The sequence below is a fragment of the Leucoraja erinacea genome, unplaced genomic scaffold, assembly GCF_028641065.1.
Source record: "Leucoraja erinacea ecotype New England unplaced genomic scaffold, Leri_hhj_1 Leri_102S, whole genome shotgun sequence".
Classification (NCBI taxonomy): Eukaryota; Metazoa; Chordata; class Chondrichthyes; order Rajiformes; family Rajidae; genus Leucoraja; species Leucoraja erinaceus.
The window spans coordinates 266,211-286,740 of record NW_026575264.1 but is presented as its reverse complement, the minus strand read 5'-3'; the positions used below and the strand labels follow the sequence as shown (position 1 = coordinate 286,740).

Below are 20,530 nucleotides of genomic sequence, written 5' to 3'. Positions count from 1 at the left end.
AGCGTCACAACGGCTGGGAAGACGGATGAAGGCTGCAGCACAAAAGGGTCTCCGGTCGTCTTGGACTCCATGCCACTGGATCCTGACCCAGATCTGTCAAGGACCGTGGGGTGGCTGTCTGTGCACCAGTCTCCCCACGTTAAACAAAGTCACGCACAGGCAGGCGTCCTCCAACCCTGGAGACACCCCCGTGGTCAGCCATGACTGCAGGGGGTCTAAAGAAACTACAAGCAAAACACAAAGTGTTGGAGTAACTCAGCGGATCAGGCAGCCTCTGTGATGGGAGTGGGCAGACGACATTTCGGGTCGGGACACTTCTTTCTGCTTTCAACAGAGTTTTTCCTGAGCACATTTAAAAGTTAACTTAACTACCTGTATCAGATAACTGAAAAGTCTCACCTTCAAGCAGATAGTTTGCTGTTTATTGATTCAAAGGAATTAGCAAAACCATGCAAAAAATTCCAAAACAATCATGTCAAATAAGTGACACCTGTGTTGGGTTACAATCAGCATTACACCAATCTGTGAGTTCGCCCCAGTAACAGCAGCCCTCAATCCCAGCTAGTAGGTATATATCAATAAAATAACCAATGCTAGGTGTATACAAACTTACAAAATAGCTGTTAGAAATCATGCAACTGCTTCACATGCAAGATCCCACATGTCCCATGGAAAGGAAGGCAAATGCTGACCTACCAAAGCCAATATTTGTACCCCAACATCATTCAATGCCAAGTAGGTCAACAGGCCAGGAGTGAAAGACTCGAAGGTAGACAAAAATGCTGGAGTAACTCAGCGGGTCAGGCAGCATCTGTGGTGAACATGGATAGGTGACGTTTCACAGAGTGCTGGAGTAACTCAGCGGGTCAGGATGCATCTGTGGGGAACATGGATAGGTGACGTTTCACAGAGTGCTGGAGTAACTCAGCGGGTCAGGCAGCATCTGTGGGGAACATGGATAGGTGACGTTTCACAGAGTGCTGGAGTAACTCAGCGGGTCAGGCAGCATCTGTGGGGAACATGGATAGGTGACATTTCACAGAGTCTGTGGAGAACATGGAGAGGTGACGTTTCACAGAGTGCTGGAGTAACTCAGCTGTCATCACACAACTGAACCATGCTATCGCAAAGTAGAGGGTGGTCCTGACCTCCCATCAACCATTGCGTACAGTTTTGGTCTCCAAATCTGAGGAAGGACATTATTGCCATAGAGGGAGTGCAGAGAAGGTTCACCAGACTGATTCCTGGGATGTCAGGACTGTCTGATGAAGAAAGACTGGATAGACTCGGCTTGTACTCTCTAGAATATTGAGGGAGGATCTTATAGAAACGTACAAAATTCTTAAGGGGTTGGAAAGGCTAGATGCAGGAAGATTGTTCCCGGTGTTGGGGAAGTCCAGAACAAGGGGTCACAGTTTAAGGATAAGGGGGAAATCTTTTAGGACCAGGAGGAGAGAAAAAAAATTCACACAGAGAGTGGTGAATCTGTGGAATTCTCTGCCACAAAAGATAGTTGAGGCCAGTTCATTGGCTATATTTAAGAGAGAGTTAGATGTGGCCCTTGTGGCTAAAGGGATCAGGGGGTATGGAGAGAAGGCAGGTACTGGATACTGAGTTGGATGATCAGCCATGATCATATTCAATGGCGTGCTGGCTCGAAGGGCCGAATGGCCTATTCCTGCAACTATTTTCTATGTTTCTATATTGGAGACCCTTGGACTATCTGTATTCACTATTTAACTTGCACTAAACCTTATTCCCTTGATCAGTGTGGACGGTGATATTGTGATGATGTCTTTTTTGCTGACAAACAAAAAATGTACTCCGCCTCTTCCTTTCTCTTTGCCACCCCCCCCCACATCAGTCTGAAGAAGGGTCTCGACCCGAAACGTCGCCTATTTCCTTCGCTCCATAGATGCTGCCTCGCCCGCTGAGTTCCTCCAGCATTTTTGTCTGCCTTCGATTTTTCCAGCATCTGCAGTTCTTTCTTAAACAGGAGTGAAAGACTCAGTGGTTTCAAAATAATAATGAAAAAAAAGTTTCTTATCTGCAAAGTACACACAATCCCATCAATCAAATTCAGTCATTTCATAATGCACATCTCATTCAGCTATCTCGATCCAAGATTAAGCCGACTCTTTTGGAAACAGAATTTGGCAGTCAAACAAACGGTGCCATTTTGTGGCTGCACTTTATCCTCCACGAATCAGTCCTCAAATGTTTTTTTAAAAGGAGGGTATGCATGCCAGGTTGTCAGACTTGTGCCCGCTCTGGCCAGGGACACCTGGAGAAAATGGACAATGACATAGCCCAATGGACAAAAACGCTGGAGAAACTCAGCGGGTGAGGCAGCATCTGTGTAACGAAGGAATGGGTGACGTTTCGGGTCGAGACCCTTCTTCAGACTAGCCCAACGGATATAGCCTTTGTAGTCTAGCCTCTTCGGCTTTCAGTGTGTAAAGAAAGATGACCTGATAGATGGATGCAGAGATGTGGCTACAAATTAAATGTCAAGAGCTCGGGTGTGGAGGCACGATCATATTGGTAAAGGTACGTTTATAAACCAGTCTTCACTAGGGCCAATGGAGGTGGTCCAGAACTTGGCTGCACTATGGCCAATGAAGATAGTGCAGGACATACCCTCACTATGGCCAATGGAGTTCAGCTGGGACATCTTCACCATGGCCAATGGAGGTGGGTCTGGGAAGTAGCTTCACTGAGGCCAATAGAGATGATCCAGGACATATCTTCACCATGGCCACTGGAGGTGGTGCAGGACACAGCATTTGACAAGCAAAACGCCAAGTGCTGGAGTAAATCACTTGGCCAGGCAGCATGTGTGGAGGGTATGGACAGGCAACGTTTCAGGTCAGGACCCTTCTCCCATCCCCTCCACACATGCTGCTTGATAAACCAAGTTCCTCCAGCACTTTAGTACTTTGCTCAAGATTCCAGCATCTGCAGGTCCCGGTGTCTTCGCTTTCCAACGATCAATAAGTTGTAGCTAGCTCTGGGCCAATTTGATTCCAAATGGTAGGGGAAACCATTTCACACAGACAGTTGTGAATCTGTGGAATTCTCTGCCGCAGAAGGTAGTTGAGGCCACAGTTCATTGGCTACATTTAAGAGGGAGTTAGATGTGGCCCTTGTGGCTAAAGGGATCAGGGGGTATGGAGAGAAGGCAGGTACACGATACTGAGTTGGATGATCAGCCATGATCATATTGAATGGCGGTGCAGGCTCGAAGGGCCGAATGGCCTACTCCTGCACCTAATTTCTATGTTTCTATGTTGCATGTATCTCTCAGCTATGATGGCTAGAGAGGAGGAGGGTTAGAATAACAAACTAGGTTCACACCAGAGGTTTAGTGCAACTTTAAAGTGTATTGGCTTCAATAGCATGATCGTACCAATACATTGTATGAGCCCCAGTCACAATAATGCAGAACATCTTGTATCATTTTTCCGTTACGTGCCGGGAATCAGTAACAACTTTTAACAAAGCACTCCAAAAACAAAAACTACCGAGACTTGAAACCAAATGGTGCCTTCAACCTTTCAAGAGAATCAATGCAATTGAACATGCACAGCTGAAACTTGGAGCTGACAGATCGGACAGTTCGAAAGTTCCTCAGATCCAGTTTTCTTCCTCGCTGGCAGCAGGGGAAGGAAACCGAGTTGATTGGGAAGTTGATTAGTTTACACATTATTTGTGCACAATAACTGGTGGGATGTAGATTTACGCCATGACGGCTTTTGATACACAAATGGAAAAAAGCAAATTATTCTTCACTAATTAATTCAGTTATATTTAAATTCGGTTTCATCATTAATGCAGTAAGAAGGAGAGAAATTCTAGCTGCAGCAGATCACAGCAAAGGGAGTTAACAATGTGCCTGGAAGCCAGAGGTGTGGGCAAGAGATCCACGCACCAAAATACATGCTGCATATATCGCTTTTGGGCTGCAGTCATTTTGCAAAGAAAAATATGTCCCCGGGGTGGATTGCAATTTAATTCATATCCGTATGTGTTATGATTTCTTGAAGGAACAAAGGCTAATCAATTAAAGGGCTCGTCACTCACGCAAATCTCTCGGTCTGATTGGAGAACTGTGGGGAGGTCGCCTCTCCTTCACTGATCCGTAAAGCACAGTAAAAAAATAAGGCAATTATTGAAGAGGAAAGTCGGCAGAGATGGGGAGGCTGGTGGGGAGGGAGGGGGGGAGCGCGGGGGGGAGGGGGGAGGGGGAGTGCAGAGGAGGAAGGGAGGAAGGGGAAGAGAAAGAGCAGAGAGAGCCGGCAATTCTTAGTTCACCCACGTCAGGCACTCCACGTCAGATTTCGGGAGGGGTGGGGGGCGGGATATCTCAGCAAGCGGAAACCTTGCAGAAGCTATCGAGGGCGAATACTCCGTTCTAGCACAGTGGAAGCAAACACTCAGTTCACTGCTATTTGGACGTTCCTGGTTGCGGGGAGAGAGAGAGAGTGGCAGGGGCATACATTGCGAGTTCTAAGGGCAAAGACCATCGCTCTTTGGCAGTACGTTTCCTCAGACCATCACCGGCGAGAGATTCACAGATGGGGGTCAGCAGGTCTATGTTTCGTTGTAGCGTGATTTAACTAATGGTAAGTTGTGCAAATCCTATGAGTTTAACATCATCAGGAATATCGGTTTCTTCCAGTCCAGAGGCCTGCAGGAAAACAAAAATGAAAATGTTTTACTATATAATATAGCATTATGTTTAGATTGGTGTAGAGCTGTTTAGTTTGGTTTAGAGATACAGCATGGAAACAAGCCCTTCGGCCCACCGACCATCGATCACCCGTTCACACTAGTTCTATGTTATCCCACTTTCTCATCCACTCTCTACACACTAGGGGGCAATTTACAGAGGGGCCGATTAACCTACAAACCCGCACGTCTTTGAGATGTAGAAGTGAACGGGAGCACAGCTTGGGTCATCGGCGCAATGGATAACGCATCCGACTACGGTTCAGAAGATGGTAGACAAAAATGCTGGAGAAATGCAGCGGATGAGGCAGCATCTATGGAGCGAAGGAATAGGTGACGTTTCGGGAGGGAGGAGGGTGTAACCGGGGTTGAGACTGGTCCTTGATTATGCTGCTGGCCTTGCCGAGGCAGCGCGAAGTGTGGATGGAGTCAACGGAAGGTGTGATGGTCAGGGCTGAGTCCACAATTTTCTGCAATGTCTTGCAGTCTTGGATCGGGCTGTGGTGTGTGCTGATAAACTGAGCGTGGAATAACAAGAGGAGTCAAATATAGGAGCAAAGAGGTCCTTCTGCAGTTGGACAGAGCCCTAGTGAAACCACATCTGGAGTATTGTGTGCAGTTTTGGTCCCCTAATTTGAAGGAGGACATTCTTGCTATTGAGGGAGTGCAGAGTAGGTTTACAAGGTTAATTCCCGGGATGGTGGGACTGTCATATGCTGAGAGAATGGAACGGCTGGGCTTGTACACTCTGGAGTTTAGAAGGATGAGAGGGGTTCTCATTGAAACATATAAGACAGTTAAGGGTTTGGACACGTTAGAGGCAGGAAACATGTTCCCGATGTTGGGGGAGTCCAAAACCAGGGGCCACAGTTTGAGAATAAGGAGTAAGCCATTTAGAAAGGAGACGAGGAAACACTTTTTCACACAGAGAGTGGTGAGTCTGTGGCATTCTCTGCCTCAGAGGGTAGTGGAGGCTGGTTCTCTGGATGTTTTCAAGAGAGAGCTAGATAGGGCTCTTAAAGATAGCGGAGTCAGGGGATATGGGGAGAAGGCAGGAACGGGGTACTGATTAGGGATGATCAGCCATGATCACATTGAATAGCGGTGCTGACTCAAAGGCCAGAATGGCCTACTCCTGCACCTATTGTCTATTGTCTGTTGAATAACACGTGGATGGGTCTTGTGTCTTTCAGCTTTACGTGTCAGCGGAAGGACCCGGCTCCAACGTTGCAGTCCCTGCCCAAATCCCACAGGTGCTACCTCAGCCAACGCCCAAAGTACCTGACTCCAGTGCGGTGCCAGCTGCCCAGCCGCCAGTAATACCGGTGATCCCTACATCTGTGGTCATGCCAGACCCCAGCCAGAAACCTCCAGCTCAGCACCAACTCCCTGCATCTCAGGTATGCTGCACTTTAAGGTGTCATTCCTAACTGTATGTCATGTTGCCACTTGCGGGCGGAGCACCAAGGCAAATTCTTTGTATGTGAATACTTGGCCAATAAAGATATTCAAGGGCCTTGACCCGAAACGTCACCTATTTCCTTCGCGCCATAGATGCTGCCTCACCCGCTAAGCTTCTCCAGCATTTTTTGTCCACCTTCGATTTTTCCAGCATCTGCAGTTCTTTCTTAAACGGATCAGAAGATTGTAGGTTTGACTCCTACCTGGCTCATTGTCTCAGGAACGGGGCACTGTTGATCAGCCATGATCATATTGAATGACGGTGCTGGCTCGAAGGGTCGAATGGCCTACTCCCGCACCTAATGGTCACCCAAAGGAAACTCACGCAGACAGCACTCGAGGTCAGGATCGAACCTCGGTTCTGGTGCTGTGAGGCAGTGGCTACACTGCCTCACACGTACCATTTTTAATGTAAACTTTCACATAGGAATTGCTTCCCACCGTTGTGAGTTGCTCAGTATTGATTAATTGTAGCATATCATTTACACAGCTCGGAACTCCCAACCAGTGTATGAGTTCCTTCAGCTAGCAGCTCGGTTTTTGCTCCAGATTCCAGCCTTTGCAACCATGACGTATTCTTAAACTGTGGCCCCTGGTTCTGGACTCCCCCAACATTGGGAACATGTTTCCTGCCTCTAGCGTGTCCAAGCCCTTATATGTATCAATGAGATTCCCTCTCATCCTTCTAAACTCCAGAGTATTCAAGTCCAGCAGCTCCATTCTCTCAGCAAATGACAGTCCCGCCATCCCGGGAATTAACCTTGTAAACCTGCGCTGCACTCCCTCAATAGTTCCAAAGGTTGCCGGGGGGGGTGGGGTGGGGGGGGAGGTGGGAGGTAAACGGGATGAAAAAGGCTGGGAACCCCTGCCATATATACTCAATGCCTGGGATGACATTGCAAGCGGGCAAGATCCATCTCTGACCCCTCTCACCCTGGCCACAAACTCTTTGAATCACTTCCCTCTGGAAGGCGACTCTGGGCAGTCAAAGCTGCCACAGCCAGACATAAAAACAGCTTTTTTCCCCACGAGTAGTCGCTCTACTCAATAACCAAAAATCTGTAGCCTCCTTTTGCTCTGGTATTTTATTTAATTCACATGTTTAATCGATAATGTTTTATTATTAATGTTTAATTGAATATTGCAAAAAGAGCAATATTCAATGAATCTGTGTAGGATTTATGTGAGAATTGCTGCTAAATGAATGAATGAATAAGTTTATTGGCCAAATATTCACGTACAAGGAATTTGCCTTGGTGCTCCGCCCACAAGTGACAACATGACACACACAGTGACAGTTAGGAATGACACGTTAAACATTAATAATTGAGTTTAATTGAATATTGCAATGTTTTATGTGTCATTCCTAACTATCACTGTATGTCATGTTGTCACTTGCGGGCGGAGCACCAAGACAAATTCCTTGTATGTGAATACTTGGCCAATAAACTTATTCATTCATTCATTCTGATATTAAAATCAGTGTCAAGTCTACTCACCAACTTGAATGTGACAGATCTATTTACAGCTGGTTCGTCCACTATTTTCTGTAGATTTGCAGCAACTAATGTTAGAAAAAAAAAAGTTAAAAACGAACATTTTCATATTTACTTATTAATATACAAATTAGAAACTATAAACTTTCACCGTCTCCACCCAACCTGAATTATTGACATTATTTACTGGGTGTATCACATTTATTATCCAGAGTTTCTTGTCAGTCCTTGTGACAGTTAAACATTCTAGACTTAATTACACTTTGCTTGTGGCAAATATTCATCCAGCGTTATCGAAAATGTTTCAAAGTGCCTCATGGAATAACCTCCACAGCGTCAATCAGGCAAAGGTCAACTGTTGAATGGTTTCAAGGAGAAGATTGGCAAGGTTCTTCCGTCAGTGGTGATGCTTGTGTACTAAGACTGGTAGATACAGTGGGGTTATGGGAACACCATTCCCTCCAAAGTACTCTCCCAATCTCATGCCTTCGCAGATATTGTGGGAGGATGATTATGTTGCCCGATAACAGCAGGGAAGAAACTGCCCCTGAATCTAGATGCACAGAGTCTTTTACCCAGAGTAGGGGAATCGAGGACCAGAGGACATAGGCTCACGGTCAAGGGGAAAAGATTTAATAGGAATCCGAGGGGTAACCTTTTCACACAGAGGGTGCTGGGTGTATGGAACAAGGTGGCAGAGGAGGTAGTTGAGGCTGGGACTATTGCAATGTTTAAGAAACAGTTAGATAGGTACAGATTTGGAGGGTTACGGACCAATCGCAGGCAAGTGGGACTAGGGTTGATGGGACATTGTTGGCCGGTGTGGGCGAGTTGGACCCGAAGGGCCTGTTTCCACACAGTATTGCTCTAGCTGGAGGCGAGTGTGGATGGGACACGTTGAGAGGGATATGGGCCAAAAGCAGGCAGGTGGGATTATTGTAGATGGGACATGTCAGTGTGGGCAAGTTGGCTTGAAGGGTCTGCTTCCACGCAGTGTGACAATCCCAGATTCAGGGACAGTTTCCACCACAACCAGAGAGCAGTGCTAAGCTACTATCTCCCTTATTGGTGACCCTCTGACTATCCTTGATCGGACTTTGCTGGCTTTATCTTGCACTAAACGTTATTCCCTTATCATGTATCTGTACACTGTAAATGGCTTGATTGTAATCATGTATTGTCTTTCCAATGACTCGGCTTGTACACGCTAGAACTTAGAAGATTGAGGGGGGGATCATATAGAAACTTACAAAATTCTTAAGGGGTTGGACAAGCTAGATGCAGGAAGATTATTCCCGATGTTGGGGAAGTCCAGAACAAGGGGTCAAGTTTAAGGATAAGAGGCAAGTCTTTTCGGACCAAGATGAGAAAATCATTTTTTACACAGAGAGTGGTGAATCTGTGGAATTCTCTGCCACAGAAGGTAGTTGAGGCCTGTTCATTGACTATATTTAAGAGGGAGTTAGATGTGGGCCTTGAGGCTAAAGGGATCAGGGGGTATGGAGAGAAGGCAGGGATGGGATACTGAGTTGGATGATCAGCCATGATCATATTGAATGGCGGTGCAGGCTCGAAGGGCCGAATGGCCTACTCCTGCACCTATTGTCTATGTTTCTATGGTTAGCACGCAACAATTGCTTTTCACTGTACCTCGGTACACGTGACAGATACTTTATTGTCACATGTACCATGAAGGTACAGTTAAATTATTTGTTTTTGCACACACAGTACACAAAAGAGTTGCAACAAGGCACCAACAAAGTTAACAAGTGTTTTTAAATATTTTTGGCCCCCTCTTTGTCCTCCCCCCACTCCCCACCACAGGTTCCCCTCGTTCTCAGCTCCCCCACATGCCGGGTCCCACGTGACAATAAACTAACCAGATTTTTAAGACCTTCATCAAACACCGTCCTGGAAACATCATCAGCAGGAAAGCTGAAGCAGTCTCAGCAGGATCACCGGTAACCTTTACCTTGTCAACAGAGTGTCTGTGGCACCAGAATTGCCTCATCTTACCCAAGTTATTGATCACATCCATACCTGGAAGAGTCTCTAGCTCTTAGGGCTAAAGGGCCTGTCCCACTGTATGAGCTAATTCAAGAGTTCTCCTGAGTTTCCCCCCGATTCAAACTTGGGAGAATTACGGTAATGGCCGCTCGTGGGTACTCGGGGCTCTCGTGGACATTTTTCAACATGTTGAAAAAACTTCACGAGCTTCCCGCATTTCCCGAGTACCTGCCGTTAGAGTTACGAGACGTCCCCAAGCTCCGACGTACAGGCTACATACTTACCACGAGTTTGATGGGTTTTTTTAAAACTCGGGAGAGCTCTTGGGTAAACTCGCATAATGGGACAGGCCCTTTAGGGAATCAAGGGATGTGGGGAGAAAGCAGGAGCGGGGTACTGATTTTAGATGATCAGCCATGATCATATTGAATGGCGGTGCTGGCTCGAAGGGCAGAATGGCCTACTACTGCACCAATTTTCTATGTTTCTTCACATACCTTCAGGGGATTGGGAAAATTCAGATTTGGAAAGTGATCTTTGGTGTCAAAGTTAGCATTGATCACCCATCCATTGAAAAGGCAGTGGTGGACTTTCACTGTAACCCCCAATGGCTCAATTACATTCCCTGATCCTGGCTGAATTCTAAAAACAAAATTACATTTTTGAGCTGGCTTTTGAGTGGACATTGTCAGTGTTTTAGTTTTGATAGATTGTGAGCTGAACAGTATTCATTTGACATTACTCTCCACAATAGACAACAGGTGCAGGAGTAGGCCATTCAGCCCATCGAGCCAGCGCCGACATTCAATGTGATCATGGCACAGTATCGGTAAGACATTCTCAAGGGTAATAAACCTTCAAAGTCCACAAGCGCCGTATAGCAGTCCAAGTAAAGAGTTACCTATGACGACATCTCTTCCATCAACCAGTCCTGCAGACACAAGTTCTTGGGAAACACCATCTGCTGTATCTGTTGGATTAAGCACATGTCATGAATTGGCAGGCCCAGCGATGTTTCACCCATTCAACAATGACTCACACTCACACAGCAAGGAGACTGGCTCAAAGCAGCCAGTCTGGCAACATCTCGACCTGGTTTGGGAACAGCTCTGCCCAGGACAGGAAGGCTCTGCAGAGAGTAGTGCGTTTGGCCAAAAGCACCATGGGAACTACACTCGCACCCCTGCAGGACCTATACACCAGGAGGTGCAGATCCAGAGCCAGCCACATTATGGGGGACCCCTTCCCCCCCAGCAACGGACTGTTCCAGCTGCTACAGTCAGGCAAACGCCTCCGTTGCCAGGCTGTGAAAACAGAGAGGATGAGATGGGGTTTCTTCCCACAGGCCATCAGGACTGTCAACTCTTACCTCACCAGGGACTCACTTACTGTTGTGTTGTGTCTTTTTAAATTTTGTTTCCTAAAATGTAAATACTGGTTCTGTTCTGTTTGTTTTTGCACAATCCCGCAGGCTTCGCCACGTTCATTTCACTGCACATCTTGTATGTGTATGTGACAAATAAACTTGACTTGACCGCACCACTGGTCCATGTCGACCACCATGCCCCACCTATGTTACTGCCATTCACCCAGGTTTTGCTAATACCCCTCTAAACCTTCCCTATCCTTGTACCTGCTTATATCTGCACGTCCTTCCTACAAATAAAATGTTGTAATAGAACTTGTGTCACCTACCTCCGTGTGAAAAGGCTGCCCCTCAGGTTCCTATTAAAACTTTTTCCTCTCACCTTAAACCTATGTCCTTTGGTTCTTGATTCTACTACTCTGCATGAATGAGTAACCAATGATCATTTGGTCCTGAACGCAGGAGGATGTACATAAAAGATTTGGGGAACACACAGCTGCAGCTGGTTTGGGGGGGGGCAGAAGTAAGAAAATGTTCCAATTTGGGTTCATAAAAACATTGCTGTACTACAGCTAAATGTTATCTCGTTCACAAAATTGGAATAATTTGGAAAATAATGATCTACCCTTTTTCAGAACCCAACACTCTGAAGGTAAATGTTTAATCAACGGCAGAAGTTGTCAATGTGCAGCCACTGACTTCAACTACTGATTAACACTATTAAATCAACCTCTCGCCAAGTTAACCTTTGATTATACACCAGTACAGCACAGGAACAGGCCCTTCGGCCCAAAATGCCAATGTCGAACATGATGCCAAGTTAAACTAGTCTCCTCTAATGTGAGGTTATCCACATTGGTAGCAAAAACAGGAAGGCAGATTACTATCTAAATGGCGCCAAGTTGGGAAAAGGGGAAGTACAATGGGATCTGGGGGTCCTTGTATTTCAGTCTATGAAAGTAAGCATGCAGGTACAGCAGGCAGTGAAGAAAGCGAATGGCATGTTGGCCTTTATAACAAGAGGAGTCGAGTATAGGAGCAAAGTGGTCCTTCTGCAGTTGTACAGAGCCTTAGTGAGACCACACCTGGAGTATTGTGTACAGTTTTGGTCCCCTAATTTGAGGAGGGACATTCTTGCTATTGAGGGAGCCCAGCGTAGGTTCACCAGGTTAATTCTTGGGATGGCGGGACTGTCGTATGCTGAGAGAATGGAGCGGCTGGGCTTGTACACTCTGGAGTTTAGAAGGATGAGAGGGTGTCTCATTGAAACATAAGATTGTTGAGGGCTTGGACACGCTAGAGGCAGGAAACATGTTCCCGATGTCCAGAACCAGGGGCCACAGTGTTGGGGGAGTCCAGAACCAGGGGCCACAGTTTAAGAATAAGGAGTAAGCCATTTAGAACGGAGACGAGGAAACACTTTTTCTCACAGAGAGTGGTGAGTCTGTGGAATTCTCTGCCTCAGAGGGCGGTGGAGGCCGGTTCTCTGGATACTTTCAAGAGAGAGCTAGGCAGGGCTCTTAAAAATAGCGGAGTCAGGGGATATGGGGAGAAGGCAGGAACGGGGTACTGATTGGGGATGATCAGCCATGATCATAGTGAATGGCAGTGCTGGCATTCTCCTGCAACTATTGTCTATTGTCGTCTGCCTGATCCAGATCCCTCCATTCCCTGCATGTCCACGTGTCTATCTAAAACACCGCCATCGTATCTGCCTCCCCCACCACCCCTAGCAGCGCGTTCCAGGCACCCACTATTCTATGTAAACAAAACTTGTCTGCACATCATTAAACTTTCACATCCAGCTAAAAGGTTGAGAGAGAGATGGCTCACTACTTTATGCAAAGTTCCAATACAATACATGGGGAAGTTCACCGTTGATCTTTCCTTCCGCAGAAGAATAGAGCAGCTCACTTGTGCAGCAGGTAGAGATGCTGCCTCACAGCACCAGAGATGCAGGTTCAATTCTGACCTCCGGTGCTGTCTGCGTGGAGTTTGCACGTTCTCCCTGCGGCCGCCTTCAGGTGCTCTGGTAACCTCCCACGTCCCAAAGACGTGCGGGTTTGTAGGCTAATTGGCCCTCTGTAAGTTGCCCCTAGTGTGTAGGGAGTGGATGAGAAAGTGGGATAACCAGTGTGAACGGGTGATCGATGGTCGGCGTGGACTGGCGGGCCGAATGGCCAATTACTATGCTGCATCTCTAAACTAAACACAAAATTATTTGAACAAACATTGAAATGATGCACAGGCCAGAAGCAGCAGCATAACTTGATTATAGGTGTTAAATAAAGACAGATTCGGCCAATGTACTTTCATCATAAACCTAATTATCTAATGCCCAGCTGTACAGTGGAGACGATGAAGGGCCAGGAGCAGATGAACAGTGCACTGCCTTCAATACTCCTACAATAAGATAATTACAAAATAAAAGAGAAATGAAATAGGGGAAAAAAGGACAGTGCTGGAGTAACTCAGCGGGTCAGGCAGCATCTGTGGAGAACATGGATAGGTGACGTTTCACAGAGTGCTGGAGTAACTCAGCGGGTCAGGCAGCATCTGTGGAGAACATGGATAGGTGATGTTTCACAGAGTGCTGGAGTAACTCAGCGGGTCAGGCAGCATCTGTGGAGAACATGGATAGGTGACGTTTCACAGAGTGCTGGAGTAACTCAGCGGGTCAGGCAGCATCTGTGGAGAACATAGATAGGTGATGTTTTGGTTTGGGACCTTTCTTCAGACAAGTAGGGCATCCAGGCTGTTGTTATCACACAACCAAACCATGATATTGCAAAGTAGAGGGCGATCCTGACCTCCCATCAACCATATTGGAGACCCTTGGACTACCTTTATTCACACTTTACCTTGCACTAAACATAATTCCCTTGATCAGTGTGGACGGTTCGATTGTGATGACTAAAAAAAAATGTACTCCGCCTCTTCATTTCTATCTGCCACCACCCACCCCCCACATCAGTCTGAAGAAGGGTCTCGACCCGAAACGCCACCTATTCCTTCGCTCCATAGATGCTGCCTCACCCGCTGAGTTTCTCCAGCATTTTTGTCTGCTATTGATTTTTCCAGCACCTTCTTAAACATGTAACAAAAGCTATTCACTGTACCTCGGTACTTGGTGCAATAAACTAAACAAAACCGTTTGCGACACAGTGGTAGAGCTGCTGCCTTATAGTACCAGAGACGTGGGTTTGATCCTGACTATGGGTGCTGTCTGTACGGAGCTTGTACGTTCTCCCCGTGACCGCATGGGTTTCCTCCCACACTTCAAACACCTACAGATTAATTGGCTTTGGTACAATGGTAAATTGTCCCTCGTGTGTCAGACAGTGTTAGTGTGTACGGGGTGATTGCTGGTCATCACGGACTTGGCGGGCCGAAGGGCCTGTCGCCGTGCTGTATCTCTGAAGTTCAGGACCTGCGGAAACGCGTGCATTATTCAAGCCAAATGATCAGTGCACTTGCAGAGTTTAGGGCCGAAACCCTTCTTCAGACTGTTTCTTGATCAGTACGGGTGTCAGGAGTTACGGGGAGAAGGCAGGAGAATGGGGTTAGGAGGGAGAGATAGATCAGCCGAAGTAGACTTGATGGGCAGAATGGCGTTTCGACTCCTTTCACTTATGACCTTTCACTTATGATCATGCTAGAGAAGGTCCACTAAAGCTTCCCCAGCTCCGAGGTGAGAATGTCACACGTATAGACACAGTGAGCGGCTGACTCTTACCTCTACCAGGAGTAAATTCAAATCTGATGTCATTCAGCTCCTTCTTCAAGTTCCTGCGGAGGGAGGGAGAAGGGGAAATGGTAAGCTGAAGGACTTTTGTCAATGATCAGCTAGTGTTCAACCTGCTCTGTGCAGGGCTTGGTAGATAAGCATTAGATGGAAGATAAAGGCAGACAAAAATGCTGGAGGAACTCAGCGGGTGAGGCAGCATCTATGGAGCAAAGGAAATAGGCAACGTTTTGGGTCGAGACCCAAAGGAAATAGGCAACGTCACCTATTTCCTTCGGTCCATAGATGCTGCCTCAACGCTGAGTTTCTCCAGCATTTTTTGTCTACCTTCGATTTTCCAGCATCTGCAGTTCCTTCTTAAACAGATGGAATGTAAATGCCATTTAATGATGGATTCGAAGAACTATTTGTTCTTACTGTGAATCAAGTATAATTATTGCAATTTTTCACGTATAGCTTGCTCCATATAGGCTTCATTTCATAGACAAACATAAAGCTTCCTGGCTTTTAGTACGCGTTATAGAGTCATACAGTGTAGAAACAGGCCCTTCAGCCCAACTTCCCCACACTGACCAGACTGCCCCATCTACACTAGTCCCACCTGCCTGCGTTTGGCCCATATATCCCTCTAAAACTGCCATATGAATGTACCTGTCTAAATGTTTCGATAATACCTGCCTCACCCACCTCTTCCATCAACTTGTTCCATACACCCACCACCCTTGTGTCATGTACAATTGATGTCTGAAATCAACCCTTTCAGCTTCGAGATAGCTAGACAATAGACAATAGGTGCAGGAGTCGGCCCTTCGAGCCAGCACCACCATTCAATGTGATCATGGCTGATCATCCCCAATCAGTACCCCGTTCCTGCCTTCTCCCCATATCCCCTGACTCCTCTGTTTTTAAGAGCCCTATCTAGCTCTCTCTTGAAAGTATCCAGAGAACCAGCCTCCACCGCCCTCTGAGGCAGAGAATTCCACAGACTCACCACTCTCTGTGAGAAAAAGTGTTTCCTCATCTCCGTTCTAAATGGCTTACCCCTTATTCGTAAACTGTGGCCCCTGGTTCTGGACTCCCCCAACATCGGGGGCATGTTTCCTGCCTCTAGCGTGTCCAAACCCTCAATAATCTTTTATGTTTCAGTAAGATAAATTGGAGAATTCAATTTCAATAAGTAAAATTGCAGAACAAAATGTAATCAGCACACACTTTGCAAGGCTGGAAAGTCATTAACAGTGGAAATGAAGTTGAATTATTGAGTCTCCTGTAGAAATTCCTCACCTTTGTTAAAATATTAAATGGTGCTATTGTCATGAACATCGGTGCGCCAACTAAACCATATCCTTTCACCCTGGAGATCAACCCTGCAACTTGTGTGGAACAAATTTAAAAGCACCAGCTGCCGAAGATTAAACCACAAAAACAACTTCAGCTAAAATATCCTTTTAGGATTAAAAACAATCTGTCAATTTAACCCGTTTCTGCCAACTTTGCAACAAGGTCATTTGGCCCATTGAGTCTACTCCGCCATTCGATCATGGCTGATTTATCTTTCCCTCTCAAACCCATTCTCCTGCCTTCTCCCCGTAATCTTTGACACCCTTGCTAATCAAGAACCTATTAACCTCCACTTTAAAAATACCCAAATGGCCTGACCTCCACAGTCGTCTGTAACATTAAAGGGCCTCAGCGGGTGCTGCAGCATCTATGGAGCGAAGGAAATAGGCAACGTTTCGGGCCGAAACCCAAGGGTTTCGGCCCGAAACGTTGCCTATTTCCTTCCCTCCATAGATGCTGCTGCACCCGCTAAGTTTCACCAGCACTTTTGTCTACCTTTGATTTTCCAGCATCTGCAGTTCCTTCTTAAACACATTAAAGGGGCTGTCCCACTTGGTGATATTTTCCACGACTGCCGGCGTCATTGACTGACATATCGGGGTCGCCGAAAGATTTTGAACATTTCAAAATCCAGCGGCTACAAAAAAAAGACACCGGACGTCAATATGTCGTCAGTCCACAATTTTTTCGGTGACCTGATACGTCTGTCAATGATGCCGGCAATCGCCGAAAAAACATCACCAAGTGGGACAGGCTCTTTAGTCTCTCTCCAGTCTTCAAGCATTTCGGTTTAGAGATACCGCTCAGACGCAGGCTCTGTGGCCCACCGAGAACGAGCAGACCAGCGATCGTCAGTACGCACGTTCTATCTACGCACTGGGGACAGTTTACAGAAACCAGTTAACCCACAAACCTGCACGTCCTTGGAGTGTGGGAGGAAACCAGAGCACCCGGAGCAAACCCACACGGTCACAGGGAGAACGTGCAAACTCCATGCAGGCAGCACCCGTCGCCCGGATCGAACCTGGGTCTCTGGCGCTGTGAGGTAGCAGCTTCACCGCTGTGCCGCCATGTTTTAATGTAAATGTAATGTAAACACGACTCCTGATCAAAATATTCGGATTCAAAATCGGTGGTGCAGCGATAGAGCAGCAGCTTTACAGCGCTTGCAGCCCCGGGTTCAATCCTGACTACGGGTGCTGTCTGTACGGAGTTTGTACGTTCTCCCCGTGACCTCGTGGGTTTGCTCCGGGTGTTCCGGTTTTCTCCCACATTTCAAGGACGTACAGGTTGGTGGCTTAGTATGAGTGTGTAGGATAGAGTTAATGCGCGGGATAGTGCTAATGTGCGGTGATCGCTGGTCGGCAAATGCCTTTGGGACCAATGAGACCTGAGGCGCGGGGGATCGCTGGTCGGCGCGGAGTCATTGGGCCGACGAGCCTGTTTCCGTGCTGTATCTCTAAACTAAACTATCCCGAAATATTTAAAACAGAACGAGGCAGAATTCATTTGGACACATTGTGCTTGTGCAGCAGTTGCAGGTACGACTTTAACCAGGGCAAGATATCTGAGCAGCTGCCACTTACCGCAATCTTAACACAAGGCTAATGGGTGTTTGGTGTAAATCTGCAGCAAGACAACCGGGAGGCAACTGGAAAACAAACAACAAACTGGTGAGTACATGCCACGAGCTGTCACAGGACCCAGTGCAGGCAGCAACTACCACAACATGTAAAGGAGGTAGACACAAAATGCTGCAGTAACACAGCGGGACAGGCAGCATCTCTGGACAGAAGGAATGGGTGACATTTCGGGTTGAGACCCTTCTTCAGACCACACAGTCCTCTCTCCAACATTTAACGGAGACCTGGACAGGTTCATGGATAGGGGGATACGGGCCAAACATGGGCAAATGGGACTAGCGTAGATGGGGCATCTTGGTCAGCATGGATGATTTCCATGCTGTGTGGCTTCTGTGACTAAAATAGTTCTTCTATTTGCTCATAAGACGTGGATGTTGTGAGCACCACTGACAAAGACTGTCCACTCTCCTAATGAATACCAGGGTCAGTTCAGAGTGTGAAGAAGGGTTCCGACCCAAGACGTCACCCATTCCCTTTTTCCACAGATGCTGCCTGACCCGCTGAGTTACTCCAGCACTCTGTGAACCGTCACCTATCCATGTTCTAGGAAAAGGGGAGATGCAGTGAGACCTGGGCGTCATGGTACACCAGTCATTGAAAGTAGGCATGCAGGTGCAGCAGGCAGTGAAGAAAGCGAATGGTATGTTAGCTTTCATAGCAAAAGGATTTGAGTATAGGAGCAGGGAGGTTCTACTGCAGTTGTACAGGGTCTTGGTGAGACCACACCTGGAGTATTGCGTACAGTTTTGGTCTCCAAATCTGAGGAAGGACATTCTTGCCATAGAGGGAGTACAGAGAAGGTTCACCAGACTGATTCCTGGGATGTCAGGACTGTCTTATGAAGAAAGACTGGATAGACTTGGTTTATACTCTCTAGAATTTAGGAGATTGAGAGGGGATCTTATAGAAACTTACAAAATTCTGAAAGGGGTTGGACAGGCTAGATGCAGGAAGATTGCTCCCGATGTTGGGGAAGTCCAGGACAAGGGGTCACAGCTTAAGGATAAGGGGGAAATCCTTTAAAACCGAGATGAGAAGAACTTTTTTCACACAGAGAGTGGTGAATCTCTGGAACTCTCTGCCGCAGAGGGTAGTCGAGGCCAGTTCATTGGCTATATTTAAGAGGGAGTTAGATGTGGCCCTTGTGGCTAAGGGGATCAGAGGGTATGGAGAGAAGGCAGGTACGGGATACTGAGTTGGATGATCAGCCATGATCATATTGAATGGCGGTGCAGGCTCGAAGGGCCGAATGGCCTACTCCTGCACCTAATTTCTATGTTTCTATGTTCTCCACAGATGCTGCCTGACCCGCTGAGTTACTCCAGCACTCTGTGCCTGCCTTGAGGACAGTTCAGTCAGGCACACCTATGGGCCTGGAGTCACAGCAGGTCGTATTGGACGAGAATGGCAGATTGCGTTACCTGAATTATATTAATAATATCCCAGACAGGCACAAAGGATGGGTGATGTTTCGGGTCAGAACCCTTCTTCAAACTCTGATGTTTAACAACCCTGATGGGTTTTTTTTATGCCAATGTGGTACCTTTGTGACTCTCACTGACACCAGCTATTTTTTTCTATCCACATTCAGTTACTGAAGCCCTCCAGTTGGTCAAATCTGAATATCTGTCTCTGGATTTACTAACTGAAATGCCACACTAGAATCTATTCTGCAGGTCACAGTAAAGATTGCAATACCTATCCAAGGCTCGTGTTTAAAGCCAGATTAAACCACCACCTCTAGTTTGGTTTTGGAACAGCTCTGCCCAAGAAATTGCAGAGTGTAGCCCAATCCATCACATAGACCACACTCCCCACCATCCACAGAGTGATACAGTGTGGAAACAGGCCCTTCAGCCCAACTTGACAACACCAGCCAACAATGACCCAGCTACACTAGTCCCACCTGCCTGCGCTTGGCCCATATCCCTCCAAATCTGTCCTATCCATGTGCCAGTCTAACTGGTTCTTAAACGATGGGATAGTCCCAGCATCAACTACCTCCTCCGGCAGCTTGTTCCATATACCCAACACCCTTAGTGTGAAAAAGTTAGCCCTCAGATTCCTATTAAATCTTTTCCCCTTCACCTTGAACCTATGTCCTCTGGCCCTCGATCCCCTACTCTGGGTGTAGGGACTCCATCGACACTCAGGATGCCTTGGGAAAGCAGCCAACATAATCAAGGACATTTTTTCACCTTTGGTCATTCCCTATTCTCCCTGCTTCTGTTGGCCAGAAGTTACAGAAGCCTTGAAGCATGTAACACCAGAGTCAGGAACAGCTTCTTCCCTTCTGTTATCAGACTACTGAATGACCTTCCACAAGTTAAGGGATAGTCTTGATCTTCCAACCTACCTCACTGTGGACATTGGACTTTTTCCTCTGTAACTGTTACACCACAATGTGATAACACTATACCCTGCACCTGAGGTACTTAGTCAAGTATGGCCAAGTAGAATTTAGAAGATTGAGGGGGGATCTTATAGAAACGTACAAAATCCTTAAGGGGTTTGACAGGCTAGATGCAAGAAGATTGTTCCCGATGTTGGGGAAGTCCTGAACAAGGGGTCACAGTTTAAGGATAAGGGGGAAGTCTTTTAGGACCGAGATGAGAACATTTGTTTTCACACAGAGACTGGTGAATCTGTGGAATTCTCTGCCACAGAAGGTAGTTGAGGCCAGTTCATTGGCAATATTTAAGAGGGAGTTAGATGTGGCGCTTGTGGCTAGAGGGATCAG

At 46.9% G+C, this 20,530-nt stretch overlaps 1 protein-coding gene across 1 annotated transcript in view; it reads right to left on the bottom strand.

The window, feature by feature from the left end:
- Positions 1–4,234: 4,234 nt before the first annotated feature.
- Positions 4,235–20,530, bottom strand: part of LOC129715133 (serine/threonine-protein kinase OSR1-like) — a 110,765-nt gene continuing 94,469 nt past the window's right edge. Inside the window, exons 14-18 of the mRNA XM_055665001.1 lie at positions 17,734–17,798; positions 14,798–14,850; positions 10,597–10,665; positions 7,692–7,756; positions 4,235–4,690 (exon numbers count right to left, since the gene is read on the bottom strand). Coding sequence (XP_055520976.1) covers positions 4,616–4,690; positions 7,692–7,756; positions 10,597–10,665; positions 14,798–14,850; positions 17,734–17,798 — 327 coding nt within the window. The 3' untranslated portion in view covers positions 4,235–4,615. The remainder of the gene's footprint in view (positions 4,691–7,691; positions 7,757–10,596; positions 10,666–14,797; positions 14,851–17,733; positions 17,799–20,530) is intronic.